Source organism: Hippocampus guttulatus, chromosome 10 (assembly GCF_054856545.1).
Source record: "Hippocampus guttulatus isolate MCC_2025c chromosome 10, RoL_Hgut_1.0, whole genome shotgun sequence".
In the NCBI taxonomy this organism is placed as follows: Eukaryota; Metazoa; Chordata; class Actinopteri; order Syngnathiformes; family Syngnathidae; genus Hippocampus; species Hippocampus guttulatus.
This window is the reverse complement of record NC_141270.1, coordinates 8,255,377-8,278,505: the sequence shown is the minus strand read 5'-3', so window position 1 is coordinate 8,278,505 and position 23,129 is coordinate 8,255,377. Positions and strand designations below refer to the sequence as shown.

The following is a 23,129-nucleotide window of genomic DNA, read 5'->3' as shown; positions in this document are numbered from 1 at the left end:
TCTCTACCTCACACACCAGCTCGGGCTCCTTCCCTGCCAGAGAGGTGACATTCCATGTCCCAAGAGCTAGCTTCTGCAGCCGAGGATCGGACCGCCAGGGTCCCCGCCTTTGGCTGCCGCCCAGCTCGCATTGCACCCGACCCCTTTGACCCCTCCCACGGGTGGTGAGACCATGAGAAGGAGGACCCACGTTGCCTCTTCGGGCTGAGCCCGGCCGGGCCCCATGGGTGTAGGCCCGGCCACCAGGCGCTCGCCAACGAGCCCCACCTCCAGGCCTGGCTCCAGAGGGGGGCCCCGGTGACCCGCGTCCGGGCAAGGGAAACTGAGTGCCATCGATTTTGTCTGTCATAAGGGCTTTTGTGAGCCGTGCTTTGTCTGGTCCCTCACCTAGGACCTGTTTGCCATGGGTGACCCTGCCAGGGGCATAAAGCCCCAGACAACTTAGCTCCTAGGATCATTGGGACACACAAACCCCTCCACCACGGTAAGGTGACGGCTCCCGGAGAGGTTGTGGAGAATAAAATAAGTGAAATATTCCACCCGTTTTTATACATCCTAGGAAGCTTCCATTTTGCCCTGTACTGTAACCTACTGTCAATTGAAATTAATGTCACATTGTCCACGAGCTCAGCATGTGATAAAGTCCACAAAACAGATGAGCCCTTTCCATTCCTTGTTTGCTAACAATTGGACATAGGATCAGTTAAAGGGCAACTGAGAGGATTCAGAAGCAAGGCAGAATTCGCTATTTTTCTGCTCAGGTTGGTTTATCACATTTTTGATTTTAACTGATCGTGCATTGATCCATTTCCATCCATGACTTGAGCCGCTTCCCCCCCATGAGGGTTACAAGCGTGCTGGAGCCTATTGATTGTACATTCCAAAATATTCAAAACGATTTGAATTTCTTGACATAGTAAGCTTTATGAATACTCTAGTCTAAGTCATGCTACCATCTATCAGCCATGGCAAACGCCGGCTTGGCTGAAATGTTTAAAGTGATAGCGGTAGCTCAGTGTTGCTTCGTCTGCATCACATTTTCATTAAAAGACACGTCATTCATCATTAAACATGTTGAAATTTACAGTAGTTGACTTCAAATTATTAAGTGAAGCTCAAGAATGTTCAAAAATAAATGCGCATGTGCATAAACAGCATGAATTGTTTTAGCATATACTTTTAAACACCGTTGAATATGTTCAAAAATGCCTGCACAGTTATGATGGCGAGTTTGAAATAGATTTTTATTTTAATTGTTATACATTTCCATAAATGTTAAAACAAAAATAAAAAAAATATTAAGAAATCATAAGTCGACAATTGAATGAACTACCGTACAGTCTTTCTGCCCGCCTGTTATTCTTGACTTTCGTGGTCCAACACCCAACACAATTGCAAGTTAGCTCTGTGATGAAAGTTCTGCTTCAAATCACTCGAGTGTTTTAATAAACAGCTGGGTAGATTTATTATGGAGTACACCAAAGATCATGAAATAAAAACGGAGGAGAACAGGCTGCAAATAAATCACACATTCCTCTCCTTCTCATTCGTACAAACGGAGCATGTCACATAAATATAAACAGACACTTGAAATAGGATGACACCGAATCGTTTGGTCACAACCTGTACAACAGTTGGCAGAAGAGACAGAGAAAGAGAGCGAGAGAGTGTGTGGCAATTAAAGTGTCAGAGCGGATTCTTTTGGTTTATGTATGGACAGTGTGTTCAAGTGTAAAAATGATGATATAGTCTCTTTGTGTAGATTACTGAAGGATATACTGTACTTTTATTGATAAACATTCATTGAAGGTCAAAACCGAAAGTACAAAAAGCAGAGCGAGGCGGGGGGCAACAAAGAAATACCCAAGACGGTGTGTGATGAGAGCAACACATGCGGGTGCGGGGATTTTTCAGTTGGTTTTCTTCAGCAAGCTCTTCAAACTTCTCTCCACGGCCTCATCCAGCTCCTCCTCCAGCTCCTCCTTCTTGGACATGGCCAGCTTGGACTGGTAGTCGCGCACTTTCTGGTCTATATAAGGGGCACTTTGTGTTCCGTGCAGCATGAGCGTCCACTCCTTGAGGACGCCGCGCTGGAGCTCGTCGCCCTGGAAGCCCACTTCCAGGACCCAGGTGCCGCGCGGGTCCTCGCCCCAGTTGTGCGTGGTCATGAAGGGCCACTTATCAAAGCCCACCTTGGAGTCGTTGTCGCGGGGCCGTCGGCTCAGCATGATGGACTTGGTGCCCATGGGTGAGGTCATGTTGATGTTGAGGTCGCCGCGACGACTGGCGTTGACGGTGATCACCGCCTGGACGTGCTCTAGGTAGCGGACAAAGTTATCCATGCCCTGGCAGGCTTCAGTGGAGATGGCGAGCACCAGCTTGTTGCCAGACTGGATTTTACTGGAGGAAAATGACAAATTGGACACTTCAATGATATGTGGCAAAAAGGTGTCATTTGTGATGGCTCAAAATTATCAGGACAGATGAGGCAGAGGAAATAGCCACAGTGAAATGGATATGAATTAAAACCGTATTTTTCCACTCAAGAAATTATTTGCCCTATATTTCGACCAGAATCGTCTCTGTCGTTTAGCATTGATAGCTAGATTGTATGGCCAAACTACAATCCAAATGAAATTCATTTTTCAAGTGTGACTACAGTGATACATTAATTTCAGAGATTAATTCGTGCAGCTGATAAGGCTTGCATTTATTTGCATTTATAAAAAACTATTTTTCAATTTTTGGAACAGGAATCTAAATGCTGTTATGCAACAAAATGGCTAACTCCTGCCTCCACAGTGCACAAGGAGATAAGTCCCCCCCTCCTATAAAGGGTTTGTTCCGAAAAGAGTGGATTTTATTCTTTTTTTTTTTTTAATGCGGCTGTTCCCATCTCCTCATGAGCGAGGACACAGCAGGGCAGCGGCTTGCAGTGGAGCCTTATTAACATGAGAGGCTTAGGCCCGCAATGCAGGCAGCTTCAAAAGGGAGCTGTTGAAAGACGGCTGAGCTCACCCAAGCGATCGCAGTAGCAGAAGCAGAATAAAATATGCTTCATGGACACTTCATTGGGTACCGTTGCACAGAGATGCACCTTGAATTGTGGTGGAAATTTACCAAAGCGGGCTCATGATCACGAGATGCCTCAATAGGTTAGCAGAAGGGAGAGCCTGGTTTTCCAGAAGACCTTGTATACTATACTACATTCTGTGTGCCTCCTCGAAACAAGTTGTCCTCTGCGAAAGAGAACACATCGCCACTGGAGATTGAAAACAACAAAGTCGAACAATGTGTCCCAGCACGCCGGCTCCTCTGATAATGAGAACTTCTCCTCCAGCCAAGTAAGTCACAATCAGCCAGTGCCGCTATCTGATCAGCGTTCAGAGCTGCGGCGTAGTACGCAAGAGCCCGGGCTTTGTTGATGTTTATTGCTTTACCCCCCCCCCCACCCACCCCCTACAGACGGTCTCATCAGAGGTGGCCTTGTTGTAATTATTTCTCCAGCACAATAGAGGCAGCCGTGCGGCCCCCGTGGTGGTGCTGCTGTGTAGAACAGCAAGCTGGCGTCGAATGTGATGCATGCATTTGCGCGGCATAAAATTTGCACGCAAAAGACAATTGGTTATCATTAGCGTCCGTGCCCTATAAACACTGTTTTATCATTTTTATGGCTTCCTTTAGTTCCCTTATTTATCTCTACAGCGACTTATCCTTGTTTTGGAACAATTTCATTAGTGTCGGGCTCCTAAATAAGCAGAGAAGACTTTCTACATACAACACTGTTATAAATTCTCTGTTGAAGCAATTTTCATCATGCTCAGTCTGTATGATTGACAGTCTTAAATGGCCAAACCATTTAAGGGACTCTAATGAAGCCAATTAAGAGGCAAGAGGCCAGAGGAAAGCAGTTGCTAGCGCACATCAGGGTCCTCTGAGTTGCACCGTCTAATAAAGCAGCAGAGCAGGATGGTAAAATCAACACACCATTTTTTTTTTCCAATGTGGAAAGATATCGTACTTTGCATTTTAAAATTACGTCCATCCATAACTCAATCTTAATGCACACAATAAATGAGTGTCTTCTTGTAAACGCTGCAGTATTTACAAAGTAACTGAATTGCAAAGAATTATCAGGCTTTCATTAACATTAGCACATTTTAAGAAACGGCACTTACTGATTCTCCGGGATGGATCCGGCAACGCAGTGGAAGCGCTCGGGCACCGTCTTCCACTCTTTGGCCATTTTCACCATGCCGCCGGCGTCCAGGACGCCGTAGCCAAACAGGTGGTTGAATTCCAGGCCCACGCCGTTCCTCCTCCACTGGTGGATCTCATCGTGAAGCTGGTTCCTCTTGGAGGTCAGCACTGAGAGGTGCTGCATGTCTCTCCATGTCAGGTCGGGGCTGTGATTGGGGGTACAGAAATTAATATTTACAGTAAAATGCGTATCTCAAAAAATGGATTGTCGCTTTTCTTGACATCAGACTATCTTCAATATTGTGGAAATGGCCAGTTCAGAACACAGGGTAAGACTCCTCACTTCTATTCGCCTACGTGCTTTGGTAGATGCTGCTGTTTTGATTTGCGATGGAATTATAGTTCAATGAGCTGAGCAGTTCTGTGTAAACAGGAGCCTTTATGAACCAATCAAATTAGTTGTCACCCGTTCTCCCACAGTTCTTTTCTTTGGTTTAAGTACATACGGCCAGCAACGATTATCATTGCTTCATTTTCCCGCCGTCACATGATTCATGATTGTTTTGTGTTGAGAGGGGAAAAAATTCATCTGTGCTGTATGTTTCACATACAGCACATTTGACAAAGTTTAATCCAATCCAATCCAATTGTTTGGCCCGTAAAAAAACGCTTTGACGTGCGAGCTCATCCACTCACTCCCGACAGCGACATCATCATCGTGTGTGCAGAGCAAACAGTGGTTTCTTTGCACAACTACGCTAAGCGGGGTGTCTGTTAATGGCGGGCAGATTCTGGTCGGCACTTTCACGTGACAAATTAAGCATCGGAGAGGAAAGGAAAGTCTCTTCACCGGGGTTTGCAGCAAATCACCTTTTGTAGTTTTTGCATTATAATTACTTCTGAGTTGTTCCAACATACTGGCTGTGTACTCTCCTTTGCGTATGTGTCAGCAAACACTGGCGTTCCTAATAGTATTTATGGGTATTTTTCAACTTGATATTTATGGTCCAAATAATTGGACCTTGACCTTGGCACAGGTACACATGTAAACACACATGTAACTAAAAAAGAAATAAACATAGCAAAGTGCTCTTTGGAAAGTAGACAACTAGCTGATGTTTTTTAGGAGGTCACGGAGAGAAATCTTAAATGAAGGATTGAAGGGCGTAGAGATTGGCCAACTGTGCCACATGAAAGGCTCAAGTGAGCCATTTATACTATATATAAAGCACGCGGATGAATGTGATGACTGAAAAGATTATCGCGTGCAATAAATCGTTGCCCCCGAGGCTCCCTTTATTCACCACAGAAGGACGTAAATAACATCAAATATTTCTAGAGGCTCTCATCTGAACCCAAGGATCTCAGTACCAGGACAAAACTCCATGAGGACAGCTGACTACATGAGGACACAATACTGTATTAAATGAGCACAGTTGTCTATAGTACGTACAGTACATCTCACACAATTATTTTGATGGATCCTCCTGCCACTTATTCCTGACATCGCTGTCACTGTGCATATATAGAAATATACAAAAGACTAGAAATAATCCATAGAGTGTAAAAAAGATGATAGCACACATGGGAACAGAAATACAAATAGACCATGGAGGCGAAAAAAGGCCACAGCACTGACATATCCAGTAATTCATGTGATCATTCTCACAAGTTAGTCATGATAACTCGACAGCAAGTCAATGTGCAAAACTGCTGACTGGCCATCTTGCACAAAAGCAACAACCAGAACCATTAAAACCCCTTCCCTCCAAAAAAAGACCAGTAATGCTCGCTCATCTTGCGCCAGTTTTTTCAGAGCGCCACCTTGCTCAATAGAAATACACAGGTTGAGAAGGAATAAATCAATCAGAAAAAAAAGCAGTGGTGCCCAACCCCCAGGCCGCGGACCAGTACCGGGCCGTGGGATATTTGGTATCCGTGGGATATTTGGCCGCACAGAAAGAATAAATGAATACATTTCAAAGGTGTTTTATTTTTTCAAACTTACCGGATTCTCTTTTACATCCATATAGAATATATCAATATGGCACGCTTCTCGATCACGTGATAGGTTACCACTAAAACAAAACCCAGGAGCTAGCAAAGTAAAAATGAGTAGAAAAAAATAAACGTCCTTGGGAAGGGGAAAATCAAATAATATTATTTTGTTGTATTTATTCTGCCTTAAAGGCCGGCCCCTGAAATTATTGTCTGACATGAAACCAGTCCGTGGGACAAAACCGATTGTGGAAAGTTGTTATGTAGGAATTCATGATTGCTAGTTACTCACGATGGCAAGTTACCTTGCACAATAGAAATAAAAAGAACAACTCCAAATAACCCACCACGTCCATTTGCCGTTGTACTTCAAGATAACAAAAGGATTAGTTGATTAGGCAAGGACGTCAGACTATATGAGAACATTAGGATCGACACATGCATGTTGACTCGACATGAGGACAGTAACCACCCGGACAGAACATTCCATGGGGACAAGAAACAGCACATACTTTGCCTCGAGAGCCAGAGCAAAGACTCCAGCTGCCTCTGGAGCTGCTGCTGAAGTTCCTGAGTGGCGCAGAGTGCAGTTCCCATACAGGTCGGTGGTGGCCTAAATGCAAAGCACAATAAAACCGCTAATGCGTCATTTGTTACCAGTCTGCGTAAAAGAAGAGCTGAATCAAGGTTATTGTTGTCTCTCTTAACAGATATAAAAGGATCGATGTGAAAATAGTTCTCTGTTGCATTAACCTGCCAGAACGCAAGTTATGCTGATATTTATTGACTCAACCTTTATTTGTGGCATTCGGTGCTTAATTAGACGCAATAACAGCCTGGCTGCAATTAGAGAGAGAACCCCGGGGAGGACCCTGCCTCTGTCAACAGCCCGCGGTCATTTGCATAATCGCAAATACAAACACGGCTGCCTTTGCACACGGGGAAAAGCCTTTCTTGCTATTTGTCAAATGTTTTCATGCTCTTTTTAACCAGATCTGATTTCAGGCATTTAGCATGCTAACATTATCATGAATTTTCATTAAATCACAAGCTCATATGTAGGTAAGAAAAGCAGAAAATGGGAGGTGTTTGACATGTTTCACCTATTGAGTAAAATAATTGCATTTAGAGTGTTTTATTATTTTAGATGACCTTTTGCAATATTTCAATGTAGATCAAAATTGTGGTCATCTTTAGTAGTGCTCGGTGTATCATTTGTGCCCATTTTTGTTCTTATGTGTATACTTCCATCATCAACACTCACAACGCCAGCCTCGGGGTTCCTCTTGCGTCCGTTGCTGAAGGTGGACGCCAGCGTGGATGAGCAGCTCTCGTCATACAGCGCCGTGCGTCCGTCGTTGATGGCCGAGTTGATGGAAATGGTCCACATACTCGAGGCGTAACCGTCGCAATTACAGTCGTCATAGCTACCACCATCTCCCGAGGCCCACACGTAGATGCTGCCTTTGCCTCCTCGCCCCTGGATCGAGACCGGTGAATAGATGAGTTCTGATTTTGATTAGTGGGACATCGTGGATGGAATGTATAATAATTAGTATTTTATAGTGGCAATATCTACAGTACGCATGAAGCTCGTGCTGACTCACGTTAACGTACATCATACTCTATGAGACACTCTGCCTCATGGGTGACAACTACGGTATAAAAAAATATGAGATGCATGTCTTAAAAGATCTTAAAACCTTCTTCATGTCAACTCAAAAAGACGCAAAACACATTTCAAGGCAATGTTATTTTGGGGGGGGGGCACATTTTGCACAGCAAGCAACTATTTCCGCCTTCTTCACAAAATTCAAGCAAGCATTGGTTAAATCATTTTTTTTCGCACAGTGTTCACGCTGATTTGTTGAATCGAGGAGACAAAGCAGCCGTTTAATCAGTTGCGTATACACAATCAGAAGAATATGTGTCCGGCGTTGGACCTATTCAACTCCGGAGAGGCTGGGTCATTTTAGAGCAGCCTACACCTGCCTGCACGCAGTCCAGGATGATTAATCAGTCTGGTAATAGGCAGTGGCACTGTTAGCATGGCAACAGTCTGCGCGCGCGTGTGTGTACATGTCTTCCGCAGAGGGGGGTGGAGCGGATCTTTGCCTGGCTACAGTCACGTGGATGAGATCTGCCTCCCATTTATGGGAAAAAAAAAACATCTCATCCCTATACAGTACAATGTGGGTGAGGACGATAAACCATACGTTTAAATGACCTGATATCAATCAAAAAAAAAGAAAGCTCATCAACCAGGTGGCTGACACGATCAGGCCCTTAAGAGTTTGAACTTTTATTTTTGACTAAATCTACATGAGAGACTGAGCACAAGATCCAATCCAAACTAAAACTAGTCTTTCTGGAGAGATTCCACAATGAGGCATCAAATGAAGAGTGAAAGAGTGAAAGGGACTCCGCATTTGTGCAAAGACGAAGACTTAAGGATTCTTTTCTAACTGTCTCCAGTGAGGAGCTAAAGGCGCCTTACCTTGTTGACACCGTCAGCCATAGCCTGAAGGGTTAACTCTCTGGGTCCATCCACAGTCTTGCCGTCGTCGGTGGGCCCCCAGCTGGCACTGTAGATGTCAATGACTTGAGGCATGTGGCTGATGGATGAGGCCTCAATGATGTCCGTCATGAATGGCTGGTCCAACATTCTAATACCTGGCAGGTGAACAAGAAATGAAATGCTGGCCGCAGGAGATCTGTGGTGCCGAGGTATCAATCGCAAATGGACTGTCTTATCGACGATGTTGTGCCCTCTCATTCGTATCATGTAGATGTTTGACACCCCTGTGCTAGTGCATCACCTATTTCAAGAAAATCATATTTCAAGAAAATCCCCATTAGCAATTGAAGCATGACGCTATCTGGCTCCTTGATTTGTTTGTTCCAACCGTTCATTGAAGATGCTTGAATTTATTCCATTTTATTCATGACATACAGAGCAATTTGCAATGTCGCTCATCTTCGTGCCATGATAGTGCCGTTATTTCTTTCATCGTCCCCATCATGAGGCATACCTGCCACCTTGGAGTTGTAAGCGACTCCCACGCCGCAGATGTCGTTGTTGGCTGCTGCTGACACTTCCCCGGCACATCGTGTGCCATGACTGGTGACAGGAAGGAGCAACACACGGGGTTAGGAAGACAGATTTGATATTTTACACAAAGGCAAATTGCCTCCAACTGGATTACTACAGCAATTTTAACATCCGGTGACAATTTTGCGCCCATCTTGCATCTTTTTGACATTTTCAAATGATGCATATCTGATATCAATGTTTTACTTGCACGAGACACGACTGCCCTTCCAAACATGTCAGAAAATGAGACATCATGCAGTAATTCTGAAACCTTGTTGTAAGACAAACATATAATTAAGATTGAAGATTATTTTTAATACAGTACAGTAGAAAAAAAATGCATCCCTCGTGAGGATAAGCGGTATGTATGGATAATGAATGAATAAACGTGTCTCCTCTAAATTCAGATGATCTGGACATTACTGTGCTGGTTGTCGTCTGCAGTCATTTTTCTTATTTAATGGTATTTCGACCTCTAACGTAGCTAGTTTTAGCGAGGGAGCGTATACATGTTTGATGAGCTTCAATTACAGGACATAATTTTCACACTCACAACATAGGCCTGTAGTTGGTCAGTTATTTGGGAAGATGTAGACCCTACAAGAGTTGTAGTCGATGTTTATTGACGTCAAAAGATGCTTGATTTCTACACGAGGATGTCCAATTCTATATGTTCGCTTCACATCGTCATGTCACACGCGCGCACAAATACTGCCCACTTTGAATTTGCATAGCTTTAATTTCCCCCTTGCGTGATTGAATTAGCTGAGGGGCACTGCAGATGTGAAATTTTAAAATCTGACAACATGCGACTGGTTTCATTTTATAGTTTTATTTTTTTGCTTCAGCAGCTTGACATCCACGACTCCTGTCTCGCTTCAAATCAGCGGGTGCCGTACGTTGCGTCTCTCTCGCCTCCATCCCTCAGCTCCCCACAGGGACCTTGCAGAGAGTCGACCCCGTTTTCTCCCAGCATGCTTTGCCACTGACAGGAAGCTATTTATAACAGCCGCCTGATTAGCCGAGTTGCGCGCCCGCCAGTCTCAGAGCTGCTGCACTGACAAACCCGACACACACATTTCGACATCCTTGAATATATTTCTCTGTATTCTTACCGCCCTCACGTGTCACGGTGGATCACCGGGAGACGGCAAGGAGGATAAAGCACTATCAGTAACAAGGGCGCCTCTGCGTGAACATGCCTCCTTTATCAGCCTTATCTCGGCACCAAAAACAAGTATTGTGCTTTCTAGTGTGTTGTGTTCAGACAATAGCTCTGTTTATCCTGCACCATTATGTCCTAATGGAACAAGGTTGGAGAGAAAATCAATAGAGAGCTGCTGTACTCTAGGGAAAACACACAAAAACCTAGCGTGAATTCGTGTGTGTGTGTGTGTGTGTGTGTGTGTATAAACAGAGGGGGGCTGAGTGAGCTACCTGTTGAACCAGTCATCTGTGTAGCGTGGAAATGGGTACGGGTCATTGCTGCTGAAGTCGTAACTGGCATCTGCATTCTGAAAGGAACAAATGGATGTGTTGACAAAGAGAACAATGTAGAGACAAAAAGCAAGATGCGTTTTATTCAGCTGTTGATCCAATCGCAGCACATTTGGCCAATACTTTTGCTGGTTTGAAATACTTATTCATAGTGGCAATGATCATCTCTCTGTGTGTCCATGAGTGGCCTACAGTAGATAGTCTGACATTTTAAAATGTAAACTACGTGTTTAACTCAGAGTATTCAGTTTTGCTGTTGTGTTTTGTTCTGAAGATTGATTGAATAAAAGCAACTTTATGACTCCAAAACCACCCCCGATGTCTACATATAACTTAAATCAATAAGTCTCTCGGGTAAGGTCATGATCCTCTGGCTGCAGCGCACCATTTACCATGAAGACGTAACAGTGACGCCAATCCTCTAACCAGAACAAACAAACAGGAAGTATGGGGGTTGCGCAAAATTCGATCGATCCCAAGCACAGGCGAATTGTATATGAGGCCCAACGTGACAGGAATGGAAAGGACCACGGAGGAATAAAAGGGGACAAATGTCTTTCTTGGAGCATCTCATGCTGTTATTGGGGCAGTGCTGCCTGCTGCAAACTCACGTTTTATTCCTCATAACATCTGTTCTTGAGTACGGCCAAGTATTCATTATCCCCATCGTGGGAAAACGCATCAGATCATTTAGCAGCCATGTCGAGTGGATTGCACCTCTGTCATTATCTCGATAGAGGCTGTTATTATCTTGGCCGATGCAAACTTTGTTTTGTCAGCATAAGTTACAGCATATGTAACGCTGGTGTCAGATTTGCCATCATCATAAACACATCCGATGAATGTGAAAGGTGAAAGCGAGGACACGGAGGTCACACAGATTTTGTGCTTCTGTTTGTTGTCGACTTCACTCAGTTGAAAATCGCTGAAGCCCTTTGATAAATTTCACTCACTAAGTCGCTGACTTTAAATCCTTCAGTATTTTTGATACCGTCTAGCCATATATCTTGAGAGGTACCGCAAAGATAAAGAAAATGCATATTACTCAGTTTTTCCTAATGATTTTGTCATGGACTGTTTTGTTTTTTCCCCAGCCAGTCATGTGACATTTGCTTCACTATGATGTTATCGTGTCCAAAGTTGATGACAAATGAAGTCAAAATGTTTTCAATTTACAGTGAAACGACAACGGGAGATGAATTGACCTTAATTGTATTACTCATTTGAATTGCATACCGCGGCAAAGTAAACTAAAATTGATTGAATGCTGGCATTAATGATCATAAAGCAACACATAATATGGGGCAAACACAGAGAACATAAAAAAGGTAAAATCACAACAACGTATTGTGATATATATATTATTATTATTATTTATTATTTATAATAATAAATATTATTTATAATATTATTATTTGTAATTGTAATAATAATAATAATAATATATTATTATTATTATTATTATTATAATAATATGGCTTTTATTCTTGAAAAATATATTTATTCTTGTGAAATATGAACATTATTTCCATAACTTTCTGCCTTTATTCTCGTACTGGTACAGTAATATTCCAGAATGCTTATGCTGTTAGTTTTGCAGATTGAAAGCAGGTACAATAAGATATTGAGCTTTACTACCCTCTGTGTATATTTTCAGAGTCATGAGTCAATCTTTTCAACCTGCACAAGAACTTGTCGTCATGGCTATCAGTGATACCAATGTAACGCTAATTAAGAGACTTTGATTTCAAAATATTACACCTCCGTGTCCTTTCCACTATCTCTGGAAACAAAAGAGCTTGTGTGGTGTATTATCCAAATGGTTAAAAGATAATAAGCGTAGAAATATAATCCGGCTATATGAGTCATCACAAATGATCTAAATGTCTCCATCCTTCCAAAAGGCACAATCTCATTTACTCTTCTCATACCCAGTGTGTTTGTTTATGGTTGTTTTAAGCCCAATGAGTGACTTGCCCTTTGTAAATAAATGCAGCATGAAATATCACCGTCTTAGTGTGCGCAGAGGCAAACCATTACAGTAATTCACCGTATTAATGTTGCTCTTCCGAACTGATGCAAATATTAATACGAACACAAACAGTTGCAAAACACACAAGATAAGCCCACGATGACATCGTGGGCTTTTGAATCCATCAGCTATCGCAGTAGCTGATGACATTACGACTGAGGCGGCGTTGGAGAAACTCAAGCAGGATTACTTACAGAACACTGTATCACTCTTGAATGCACTCTGGTTCAAACAAATACGGTTGTAGGCGCAGTGTGCGCCATCAAGACAGCGGCGCATGCTCCTATATCACCCCTGCTAAGGCCCGCTCTTATTTTTGGGTCAATGCTGCTCTCTGTTCACAGACAAGAAACGAGGAGCGGCGCAAAGGCAAACAGTGGAGTGAAGGCATACGGGAGGGAGGATGCAATATGAGCTGGATGAAGCGGCCTGACTTTTATGGTCCAATCGGGACTCATTGGTTGGCTTTTTATTAGTGGGAGCAGGCTGGTATCCGTCCATTCGCAGGATTTCAGATAACAGATGGCACATTCATGTTGATCAGTGCTAAGTTTATCGAAAAAAAAATGGTGGGATATCAGCCATAAAGGTAGGAAAACTAGAATACTGGTACTACCTATTACCCTTTGCTGTACTTTTTAATTCCAGTTGATCCCTTCGCAGTAGTTATACTCTGTAGACTAGCAGAGACTGAAGTTGAAAATTTACAAGTAAAAATTCATACATTTATGAGAAACATCATGGTTTAGGGGGGTAATAAAGTAGTCATTTTACGGGAAAGGCATTTTAGTAACTTTGCATCTTTATGTTCGTAAAGCTGAGCGTAAAAAGTGGCCCATCTTTCATATTGTGACGGGGCAAGACTAGTTTACCATGTTTGGGAATTTTTGGCAGATTGCGTTGCGCCTTGCTGGGTGTTCGAGTGAACCGAGGGCGTTTTCTATGACACGCCCTCGGTGCACCTGCCAAATTGGAGACAGGAAGTAGTCTCCACCTTAGACCAACCAGAAGCTAGTCTAAGTTGTGGCGCGGGGTGGTCTCATGCGATATTTGGTGGATTTGAGCTAGGCCGAGGCAGGAAGATTTTGTGCTTCACTGATATGTCTGGTGGATGTAATTTTATTTTATACATAAATATGACAAGAGCGTGCATTGAACCCTTTGCATCATTGTCAAAAAGAATTCATTGAACACCTCATTATTATCATTATTATTATTATCATTATTGTTGTTATTAGCTTTAATATATTTTTAAGAGCATCCCCCAACTATGGATGTGTGTGGGTGTGTGTGGGTTGTTGTCACACACAGACGTAATCATGGTTCAAAGGTTTGCAGCAGCCACCTTTGTATCATCTGCAAGTGGAAATCTTCTAGCAGTTCCTTATAAAAGTACTTTGTACTTCGATCTCCTGCATGAACTCCTGTGAGTTTCTTCTGCTTCTGCATTTGAGACCGAGCACGTATTTTTCTGACTAGCATACATAGGAAATATATCCGTAAACACTACTGGAAGTAGTAATGAGCTTTTATCACCACGGCGCCATCTATTTGATCAGGTGGGCTCCGAAACACAAATGAACCTCCATACAGTTTTATACCACAAATGTCGTTCCCATTTCCTTGTAATGTCATCTTCCCGCTTGTCCTTCAAGCTTTTATCAGTGTGCTAGAGGTAGAACATCACATTATTCAGCTCAGACTACTCTGGCATTATCTGCACTGGTGACAGATCGGCCTGCCATTGTGCCTGTCACAGCGCCGCGTGCATTAGCATTAAACAGCTCGGCTGTCCTCCTGTCCTCGCTACCTCCTCCTGGCCAACTCCTGCGTCCTCCGCCAAGCATGACAAGGAGACCCGGCAGCCATGACGGCACCTCGGAAAGCACCTGCCATCGGCCAACTGAGTTCCCCCGCTTTGCTCATTAACATGAGCGAGGGAACTTTTGCAATTCAATAATGAGGAGATACTCACATAATTAGATGCCAGGTCTGGATGCAGATAGTCAATGCCTGAAATACAATTTTGACACACACGTTAGGGACAGCTAATCATGTGACACAGTGCTTCCAGAGAAGGACATCATCTGGGGGGAGTTTCATCACAATTTGTATTTCAAAATCATAGAAAGCTATCCCCATTTTCCCAGACAGTGATATGAGATCCAGCACAGAGGCAATAAACATTCTAAGATGACAAACTTAATATTGCTCTGTTTTGATTGACACTGGCAATCACAGACATATTAATCTCGCAAGGGTACCTTCATTATTGCTTTATAACTTGTTTGTACGCTGATTATTCATTAGATTGTTTGTTAAGACTTAATAAATGGCAAAAAGTCATTCATTAGGGACGGGCAGAGTGATGTCTTGCATGCCAAATGGTGAGACCACATTGAGCTGGGATGCATTTGTAGAATGTTCGGGTTAGGCAAAGAGTGAACTGATGCTTTTAAGTCATTATTTATTGATTTATGAAAAATATTTTATATTCATAAAGAATTTACAAGAATAAAATTTTTGTAATGTACCCATTTGTTCACTATACGGTTGTCAATTGTGTAAAACTGAACTATCCCAAGTTAAAGATGTTTTGTGGGTACTTTAGTTGCTATGTACAGAGATGTTCATAAGAGCTGTACCTAATGAAGTGTCCAATTGATGTCTTTAAATAGTAGTGAAATTCATCTACACAAAATGCTTAATAGTATTTTTATTTATTAAATATCCTGTTGTTGTTTCGCATCAGTCACAGGAGCTCAGAAAGGTAAGGTGGCGTGAGATTATTTAAATATTTGAAAACAAATAAGAGGATCTTTAAAAAAAAAAAAAAAAAACTCTAAAATATATAGGGAGCCAGTGAAGGGATGCCAGAGTAGGAGTTACGTACTCCCTCTTATAAGTATGAGGCGAGCAGCAGCATTCTGGACCAACTGGAGAGGCTTAATGGAGGATTGGCTGATTCCAAAGTAAAGTGTAATACAGTTATCCAGCCAAGATGTGACAAAGGCATGAATCACTGTTTCAAAGTGCTCTTTTCGTGTTTGTCAATTAATACCATACATGAGCGTTGTTGGTTGATTTTAAACTATTATTTATTTTTGTATTGTTATACATTCCTAGCTACAGAAGAAGGAAGGTGAGTTGTTTGTGAATCTTAGTTGACTGTACGGTATTTTCTTACACAGGACTTAGTAACCTTTTTTTCTATTTCACTGAATTGCGGATATAAAAAACTAAAACTAACATTAAAACTAATATACATTCAATTAAAACCAATCATTTCCCCCCAAAATGAAAACGAATAAAAAACGAACCCATTTGCTCCAAAATCGAATTAAAACGCACTAAATTTAAAAACCAAAAAGTCAAAACCAAATGCAAACTAACTCAAATGAAAAATAAAAAAACTAAAACCCTGCCACGTGCACATTAAACCCAACACTTTGTAATCTACATAAATGAAAACGGTGTGAAAACTAACCCAAGCAAGCAAGGTTGTTAATACTTGCCATCATCCATGATTGCAATGGTGACTCCTAGGCCTGTGTAACCTAGTTGCCAGGCCTCGGCGACATTAAGATCTAGCCCTGGGGTCCCGTCTGCTTGGCCAGTGTTGATCTAATCACGCAAAATAAGAAATCATTAATTTAGAGCATCCAGGTGGGGATATAAACAATATCAAGGCACATGAATGTGTGTGTGGGTGGGATGCTTTGGTGAAAGTAACGTCAGAGATAACGGCGCATCTCGCTGAAGATGAAGATCTGTGTTCCTCTGATGAAGAGCGGCGAGCTCGCAGCAGCCGTAAATGTCACAGTTGCCACTCAGGCTTAAACGAGAGGGGCGCTGCGCATGCGGCAGTGTATTGGCATGGCTAATTCAAGTGTGACTAACTGCACTGATTGTTGAAGTACTGGGGAATAAGAATGCTTCGGAAGGTTGGGTCAGGATGGTGACTCACCAGGTACCACTGTTTGGTGAAAAGCGGGTCGCTTATGTTCACTTCCATGTCATCTAAATTTCGGTAGCCACGCTTCTGACGGTTAAAACCGTCTTGATCCAGAATGTTCTTCACCTGGGAGAGATGGAAACATTGCTTTGAAGACTTTGTAAAGTACTATATGGAGAGTACAGTACTTTATATTTTCCAGCGACCGGAGGCTTTAAGTGGATGTATTTTGCGGCTCAAATTGTGTAGGCATTAGAGGCATTGACAATTGAGCGGCATGTGGTTTCAGTGTATTCGGCCGACATGTCAATAAAGACACCAGATTCTTTTTGCCCTTGCATGATTGTTAATTATATATAATATATATATATATAAATATATTATATATAATAATTGTTAAAATGTTCCTTGAAGCATTTCCTGTACAGCCGAATGTTATACGATAGCCGCAGTTTGCTTCCGAAACAGATTATTTACATTAGGAAAAGACGAGAGATGCTGTTTTTGTCGCTGCCCATTCCTCAAGTCCACACAACACAAACACGAATAATTCTTGTCAGCATTTCAAAATGTCCTCCAGAACATACAGTACATTCGGGTGACTAAGTCCCCTCCGATGTGACCGAGGTACAAAAACGGGCATTGTGGTTGTTTTTTACTGCCGCTGATAGATAAGGCAGTATAGAGCAGCACTCAAGATGGCCTTTTAAAACCTATTCATCTTTTTATAGCGTACTCTGAGCAATCGGGAAGTGCACAGCACACATGGTCAATCAGTGCAATCAGACGATCCTTCGAATGATAACGCCAAATAATACCATATACGTATTTGAAAGTACTACCCTGGGAGGGGGGGCGGGGGGACCCAAAGGCAACTAGAAACAGACACTGCATTTCATAATAAAAACGATCAAATGCTAACAGTTGGTATGTTAATATGTAGTGAGAAAAGTATGCAAGGGTGAATGTAAAAGGGTTTCATTTCTTCCCTTGTATTGGTACTGCTGTATTTCTGATGACAATTGGTCAAATGCTAACAGTGTCACTGAAAGTGCCATAGACTGCTAACAAAGGCTGTATATTGCTCTTTTTATTCTGTTTCTAATTGAAATGATGAAATGCTAACATGCTAGCTGTTGGTATTTGAACTTATGGCAAAAATACAACTTGAAGAGACAAAGTGCTAGGATCAATTGATGAGGGTTTGACTTTTTTTGTGTTGTATTCTGGTTTAATTTCTAATAAGAATTGTTTAAATGCTCACATGCTAGCCGTTGGTATGCTAACATATGGCAAATAAGCTATTAGATATACAGTATAATGTTCTGATTGACACGAATTTGGGAATTTTGCCATGGAAAATGGACAAAGTAAATGTTTTTTAACCCGTCAACGTCTCCACTCATGAAAATGGGGATTTTTTTTTTTCTTGGAAAAGACTAATTTTCAGGGAAGTGGAACTTTTCTGAGTGTGAAAATTAGTGCCCAAGCTGTCCGGAATGAGCTGAATATTTACTGTACAGGCAACATAGAGAAGCTGTTTGAATTGTTGAGAAATATGGACAAAAAGAATCTGGAAAATGCTAAACAATTTTGGTATTTAACAATCACACAAAAACTATTATCCTGAACTAAAAGAGTCTACTCAACTGTTCCAAGAGAGCAAGCACTGGAAATTTTAGGAATCATACTGACTGGAAAGAAAAAGAAGTCATGAACAAAGTAGGCCATTGTGCTCCACTAATAGATTCTTCCCAAGACCCGAGGGAAAATAGAAAAATCAATGTAATGGTTCCCTCCAGTATATTTAGCGTTTCCAGGAATTCACACCACATAGTCGTATAAATTGATACATTTGAAAGATAATTTAAAATGCTAATGATTTGGGTAGTAGTTTATGTGTGCATCTGTTGCACGCCCCCTCCCCTCTACCTCCAAAAAAACTTGAATGCACTTTGACGGCAGTTTAACATTAGTCTTAGCGACAGACCTTGAGTATAACACTGTACTAGTTCTTGCAGCAAGCTTATTTTATTTGGTCGAGAAGGACGGCCGGAAAACACTTGACACCGTGATATGCCGGCGACATTAAATCATCTACGCATGGAAGCCAACACCTGAGGCGGTACACAAGATGGATCTCACAACCATGTCAAAACAGCAGGTTTCCCTCATGTGTAAAAATGAGACCACGACAAATATTTATAATTTGAAAGATCCCCCAATATCATGTAAATTAAGGCTGAAGCGATTTCTTGAATAATTCAATTACAAAAAAGGTCAAAGGAAAATCTCTGCCTCGAAGCTTTGCAGTGATCATGTATTAAGGTTTGTTTTGTTTTTTTCTCCCACTTGTCGAGTGCTCAGCACAAGCGCGGACTCTGATGGGCACGGCTGGCAGTGGGGGAAAAAAAAATGTCTGGAAGATTGTTTGCTACCAGCTGTAATAATGCAAATACCAGAAGAGAAACTAAAGGCAAATCCTATTTTGAATAATTTAATTCACGTTTACAAGAAGTGAAGAGTGGTAGACTGGCGGGGGCACAATTAAAATCCATCCATCCATCCATCCATTTTCCGAACCGCTTGATCCTCACTAGGGTCGCGGGGGGTGCTGGAGCCTATCCCAGCCATCTCCGGGCAGTAGGCGGGGGACACCCTGAATCAGTTGCCAGCCAATCGCAGACAATTAAAATGGGAAATCTTATTTTATTTGCCCCCCGTTGGTATTTTTTTTTCCAACAACTGCCATTTACTCCACATCCACAGCGTCACCGCTGCATCCACTGTTAAGTAAGTACCACTTATCTCATAAACCTCCACAGGAGGATGTTTGAAAGCAAGAATTGAAAAGGGAACAGAGCACATAAACACAACCTTTGCAGAAAATCGCTTCTTAAAAGGCACCTCATAAAAAGATTATGGGTGATTCAGAGTTTTTTTGAGTGATAAGTGGTGTTCAACAGAGGAAAAACAGTTTGTATGAGTCACAGAGCAGCTAAAATAATCACATCATCAATAAATCTAGCTCATGGACAGCAAGCGACAAGTACAAATCTCCTCTGATGCAATGGAAACAAAATAAAATCCCAAATCTTTGCTTCCAATTTTTATTCCTACAGTACCAATTAACGTGTTAATATCCTGTTAATCCGTGCCGGTCCGATTGATTTCAATGAAAGCCACTTCTGACATTATTGCTGTGGACTGGAATGATGCTCACATAATTTCTTTGCATCAACATATTTCACACTGTCACGCAGAGCCGGTTTTCCATAAAGAGTGATGACAAACAAATAAATGCCGGGTTGTTTCCTAACCCCCTCGCTATGGATTTTGAACTGCTTGGGTTGAAGATTGGAAGTAGGCTGGCTGAGGAGCTGAAGCTGGTTGCCACAATTTTAAAAAAAAATAATGAAGAAATTACAAAAACTAATCATGGTCTTGTTTGGACTCGTGGACAATGCGGCATGACATTTCTGGTGGAAATGGGAATGTGCAATTGAAAGCGACTTGTTGTATTACGACCATCAGTACTTCATTATCGTACATGAATTTAATTTTAAATTTACGGTCTTAAGACATGACTTCTAGTTACCCTGCTGTCTTTCTGGAGTCGTTGTCTGCTTCGTATGCTTCGTTTGCTCCGCCTCTTGGAAGAATCCTGAGGATAGAAATGGTAGAGCCCCTTTCCAAAGGCCACCTGAACAAAAACAAAATGGTGAACAAAGGAGATGAGTAAGAATGGGTTGAAAGAGATGCCCCAATCGGGATGTAATTGCTACACTACAATAAACGAGAATGGAGAAAGGTTGAAGAAAGGGCACTGATTTCCAGGCTTTCATGAAAGGGGCACAATAATCTATTTTAGGGCACGGGTGGTAGAATTAAGCCGAACGCATGATGAGAGCAGTGAAATGTGATGATTTTTTTTTTCCCTCAGGCACCATGCCCAGATTAAAGACCCCTTATGCTTGAAAACTGGCTGAGTTTGGGGTAGGTCAGTGTTCGCTATAAATGCTTTCCGATGAGTCTGCTGAATCGCATTTGGCTATAACATTGAAGACTATTATTTGACACTCATGCTCTCAAAATTTAAAAAAAAAAAAAAAAAAGCGAGGACTCGATACAATCTGCACTAACGTCGGGTCCCCTTATCTTGTTAATTAAGCAACAATTAAAGATGGTTCAAAGAAAGCAGCCATTGTTTAATGCTATACATCCCATCAAGACAAATATAGCTGCCGATTACATAACCTGTGAGAGGAAGAGGGAGGCAAGATGTGAACGAGGGGGGTTGGGATGGGGTGCTCCACTGTCCAAGAAAAAGAACTAGCGATCATAGAAACACCGCACAGCAAATATTACAATGATGAAGTACAGACTGACACGTTTATTTATGAATAAACAGAAAATCATTATTCAGAGTCAGAGCAGAATATTTCATGCTGTAGGCCTCGCTGCCTGCAACCCCCCCCCCCCATCCCCCCAGTGAGCAATTTCACACACGTCCATTTTGACAGGCCCTTACGCTGCCAAAGGCAGAGGTGTGGGGGGGGGGGGGGGTGCTGTTTCTACTGCACCATCATGGAGGCCTTGTTAGTGTTTTGTTCATGTACGGTACATTATCCACATATTTCATGTCACATCTCCAGGGTGAATAAAATGTCACACGTAGGGATGAACGTGTGCGTGTGTGTGTGTGTGTGTGTGTGTCACGACTCTTCAAAATGTGTGTAGAGGGGAGGTGGGAAAATATTTGTCAGATTGTGCCTGTGTTGGTAAAATAGAGGATAAAACTGTATTTTCTTTTTTTTAAATGTCACGTTTTTTCTGCAATGTTTAAAATATATATGGATAGATAAAATGGTATTTTTTGTGGGGGTTAATTTATCAAGGAAAGGAAATGATTGCTTTTGAATTCAGTGATGAAAGACCTGCTATTTTGCTCATTATTATTATTATTGTCATATATTTGAAACATGCTACATTTTGGATTCTTTTTAATATGAAAATATACAAGCTAATGAGATCAAAGGACGTTTTTTCCATTACAAATATTTTGTTTAATTTATCAAGTTATTCAGATTTATTTAAGATCTATTTAGATGTATTTTCATGTGTGTATTACTGCATCTATTATTTTTGTAGCCGTTTCATGATTTGTTTGTCTCGATTTATTTGCGCCCAAATGCATACATTCCCGCATTTTATATTACTTTATTTAATATTCATTTATTGCCGGTGTATGAACATTTTTTTGAGGTATTTTCAAATATTATCAGTTGAATTATTGTATCTGACCTACCCATGTATTATCTTTTCATAATCATTTTCTACTTGTTGACTTTTTTTTCCATGTAGAAAAACAAAGGGAAATCAAATTGCTTTGAGACTCATTTCTGTCGAGCAGGCATGCTGCCTAATAACCGAAGCTGTCTTGTAGTGGGATGTGACGTCACCACATTTCACAGAAGTGCACCGAAAACAAAACAAATGCCTGTGAAGGATCAGAAGAAGGAAGTCATGTTTTGAAAAAAATCTATATCAAATCCCGAGGCTCCGTTTGTCCGAGCATCCTACCTTGCGAGCACTCTGGTACCCATGTTGTGTTGCAAGTTGGTGCGCCTCCTCCTCCGGCGCCTCCTCGTGCAACTGGACCACGACATGCTCCGTGGAGTGCCTCTCCGCAGCCTGCGTCGCCACCACCAGCAGCAGCAGCGCGTTCAGCAGCACCATAAATCCCACGCGTGTCCCTGCACGGCGGGGAGATCCGCGCATCGTGACCGGCTTGTGTCAATATTCGTCCGTGCGTGTGTTTGTGTGTGCACGCGCCTTCTTGCCTAGGCTGCCCGTCGGCTTGTGTTTGGATGTTTGGAGGGAGGGATGCTCCTGCTGAGAGAGGAGAGGAGAGGAGGGAGGGTGGGAGGTACGGTGATGGAGGAGGTGGAATCAGAGGTTTTGCGCGCGCATTTCCTCTGCGAGTCGGTGTTTCCTCTCCTGCTGCGGGTCGAGTGGGGTGCGCGACGTGCATCCTCAGCTTTGTGTCTCTCCCCCTCCCAGTCCGTCACAATGGTCCAATGGGGCTCACTCAGCCTTGGGGTGTCCTGTCGGCACTTCAATTTCAGCACCACGGAGAGATCCCTGCTCCACTTTCATTCAAAACCAAGAGGATTTTAAGCCTTCATAAACAGGACTCTGGTCCATCCATTCTCTTATTATGCACACCTTGATCCCACATGAGCCACACTGCTTGGGATCCTGTCATGAATTACTTATATAAACAAGGTAAGGCAGCTTCATTTACTGTTACATAGCGCATTTCATAAACAAGGTAACACAATGTGCTTCAC

The 23,129-nt window shown here is 42.2% G+C and overlaps 1 protein-coding gene across 1 annotated transcript; it reads right to left on the bottom strand.

Annotated features, from left to right (window-relative positions):
* Positions 1 to 1,225: 1,225 nt before the first annotated feature.
* pcsk2 (proprotein convertase subtilisin/kexin type 2) lies at positions 1,226 to 22,837 on the bottom strand. Its single transcript, XM_086122431.1, has 12 exons — positions 22,360 to 22,837; positions 20,375 to 20,479; positions 16,789 to 16,902; positions 16,337 to 16,445; positions 14,797 to 14,834; positions 10,730 to 10,806; positions 9,231 to 9,319; positions 8,696 to 8,871; positions 7,463 to 7,678; positions 6,711 to 6,811; positions 4,179 to 4,406; positions 1,226 to 2,400 (listed from the first exon to the last, which is right to left on the bottom strand). The coding sequence occupies exons 1-12, from the start codon at positions 22,555 to 22,557 to the stop codon at positions 1,911 to 1,913; spliced, it is 1,941 nt and encodes a 646-aa protein (XP_085978557.1). The 5' UTR covers positions 22,558 to 22,837; the 3' UTR covers positions 1,226 to 1,910.
* Between the last annotated feature and the right edge of the window lie 292 nt (positions 22,838 to 23,129).

Coding starts and splice junctions, on each gene's coding strand:
- pcsk2 (XM_086122431.1), bottom strand. CDS start 22,557: ATGCGCGGATCTCCCCGCCGTGCAGGGACACGCGTGGGATTTATGGTG. Junction 10,807..14,796: donor CAGACCTGGCATCTAATTAT/GTGAGTATCTCC, acceptor TGTTCCTTTCAG/AATGCAGATGCCAGTTACGA. Junction 6,812..7,462: donor GGAACCCCGAGGCTGGCGTT/GTGAGTGTTGAT, acceptor CTTTGCATTTAG/GCCACCACCGACCTGTATGG.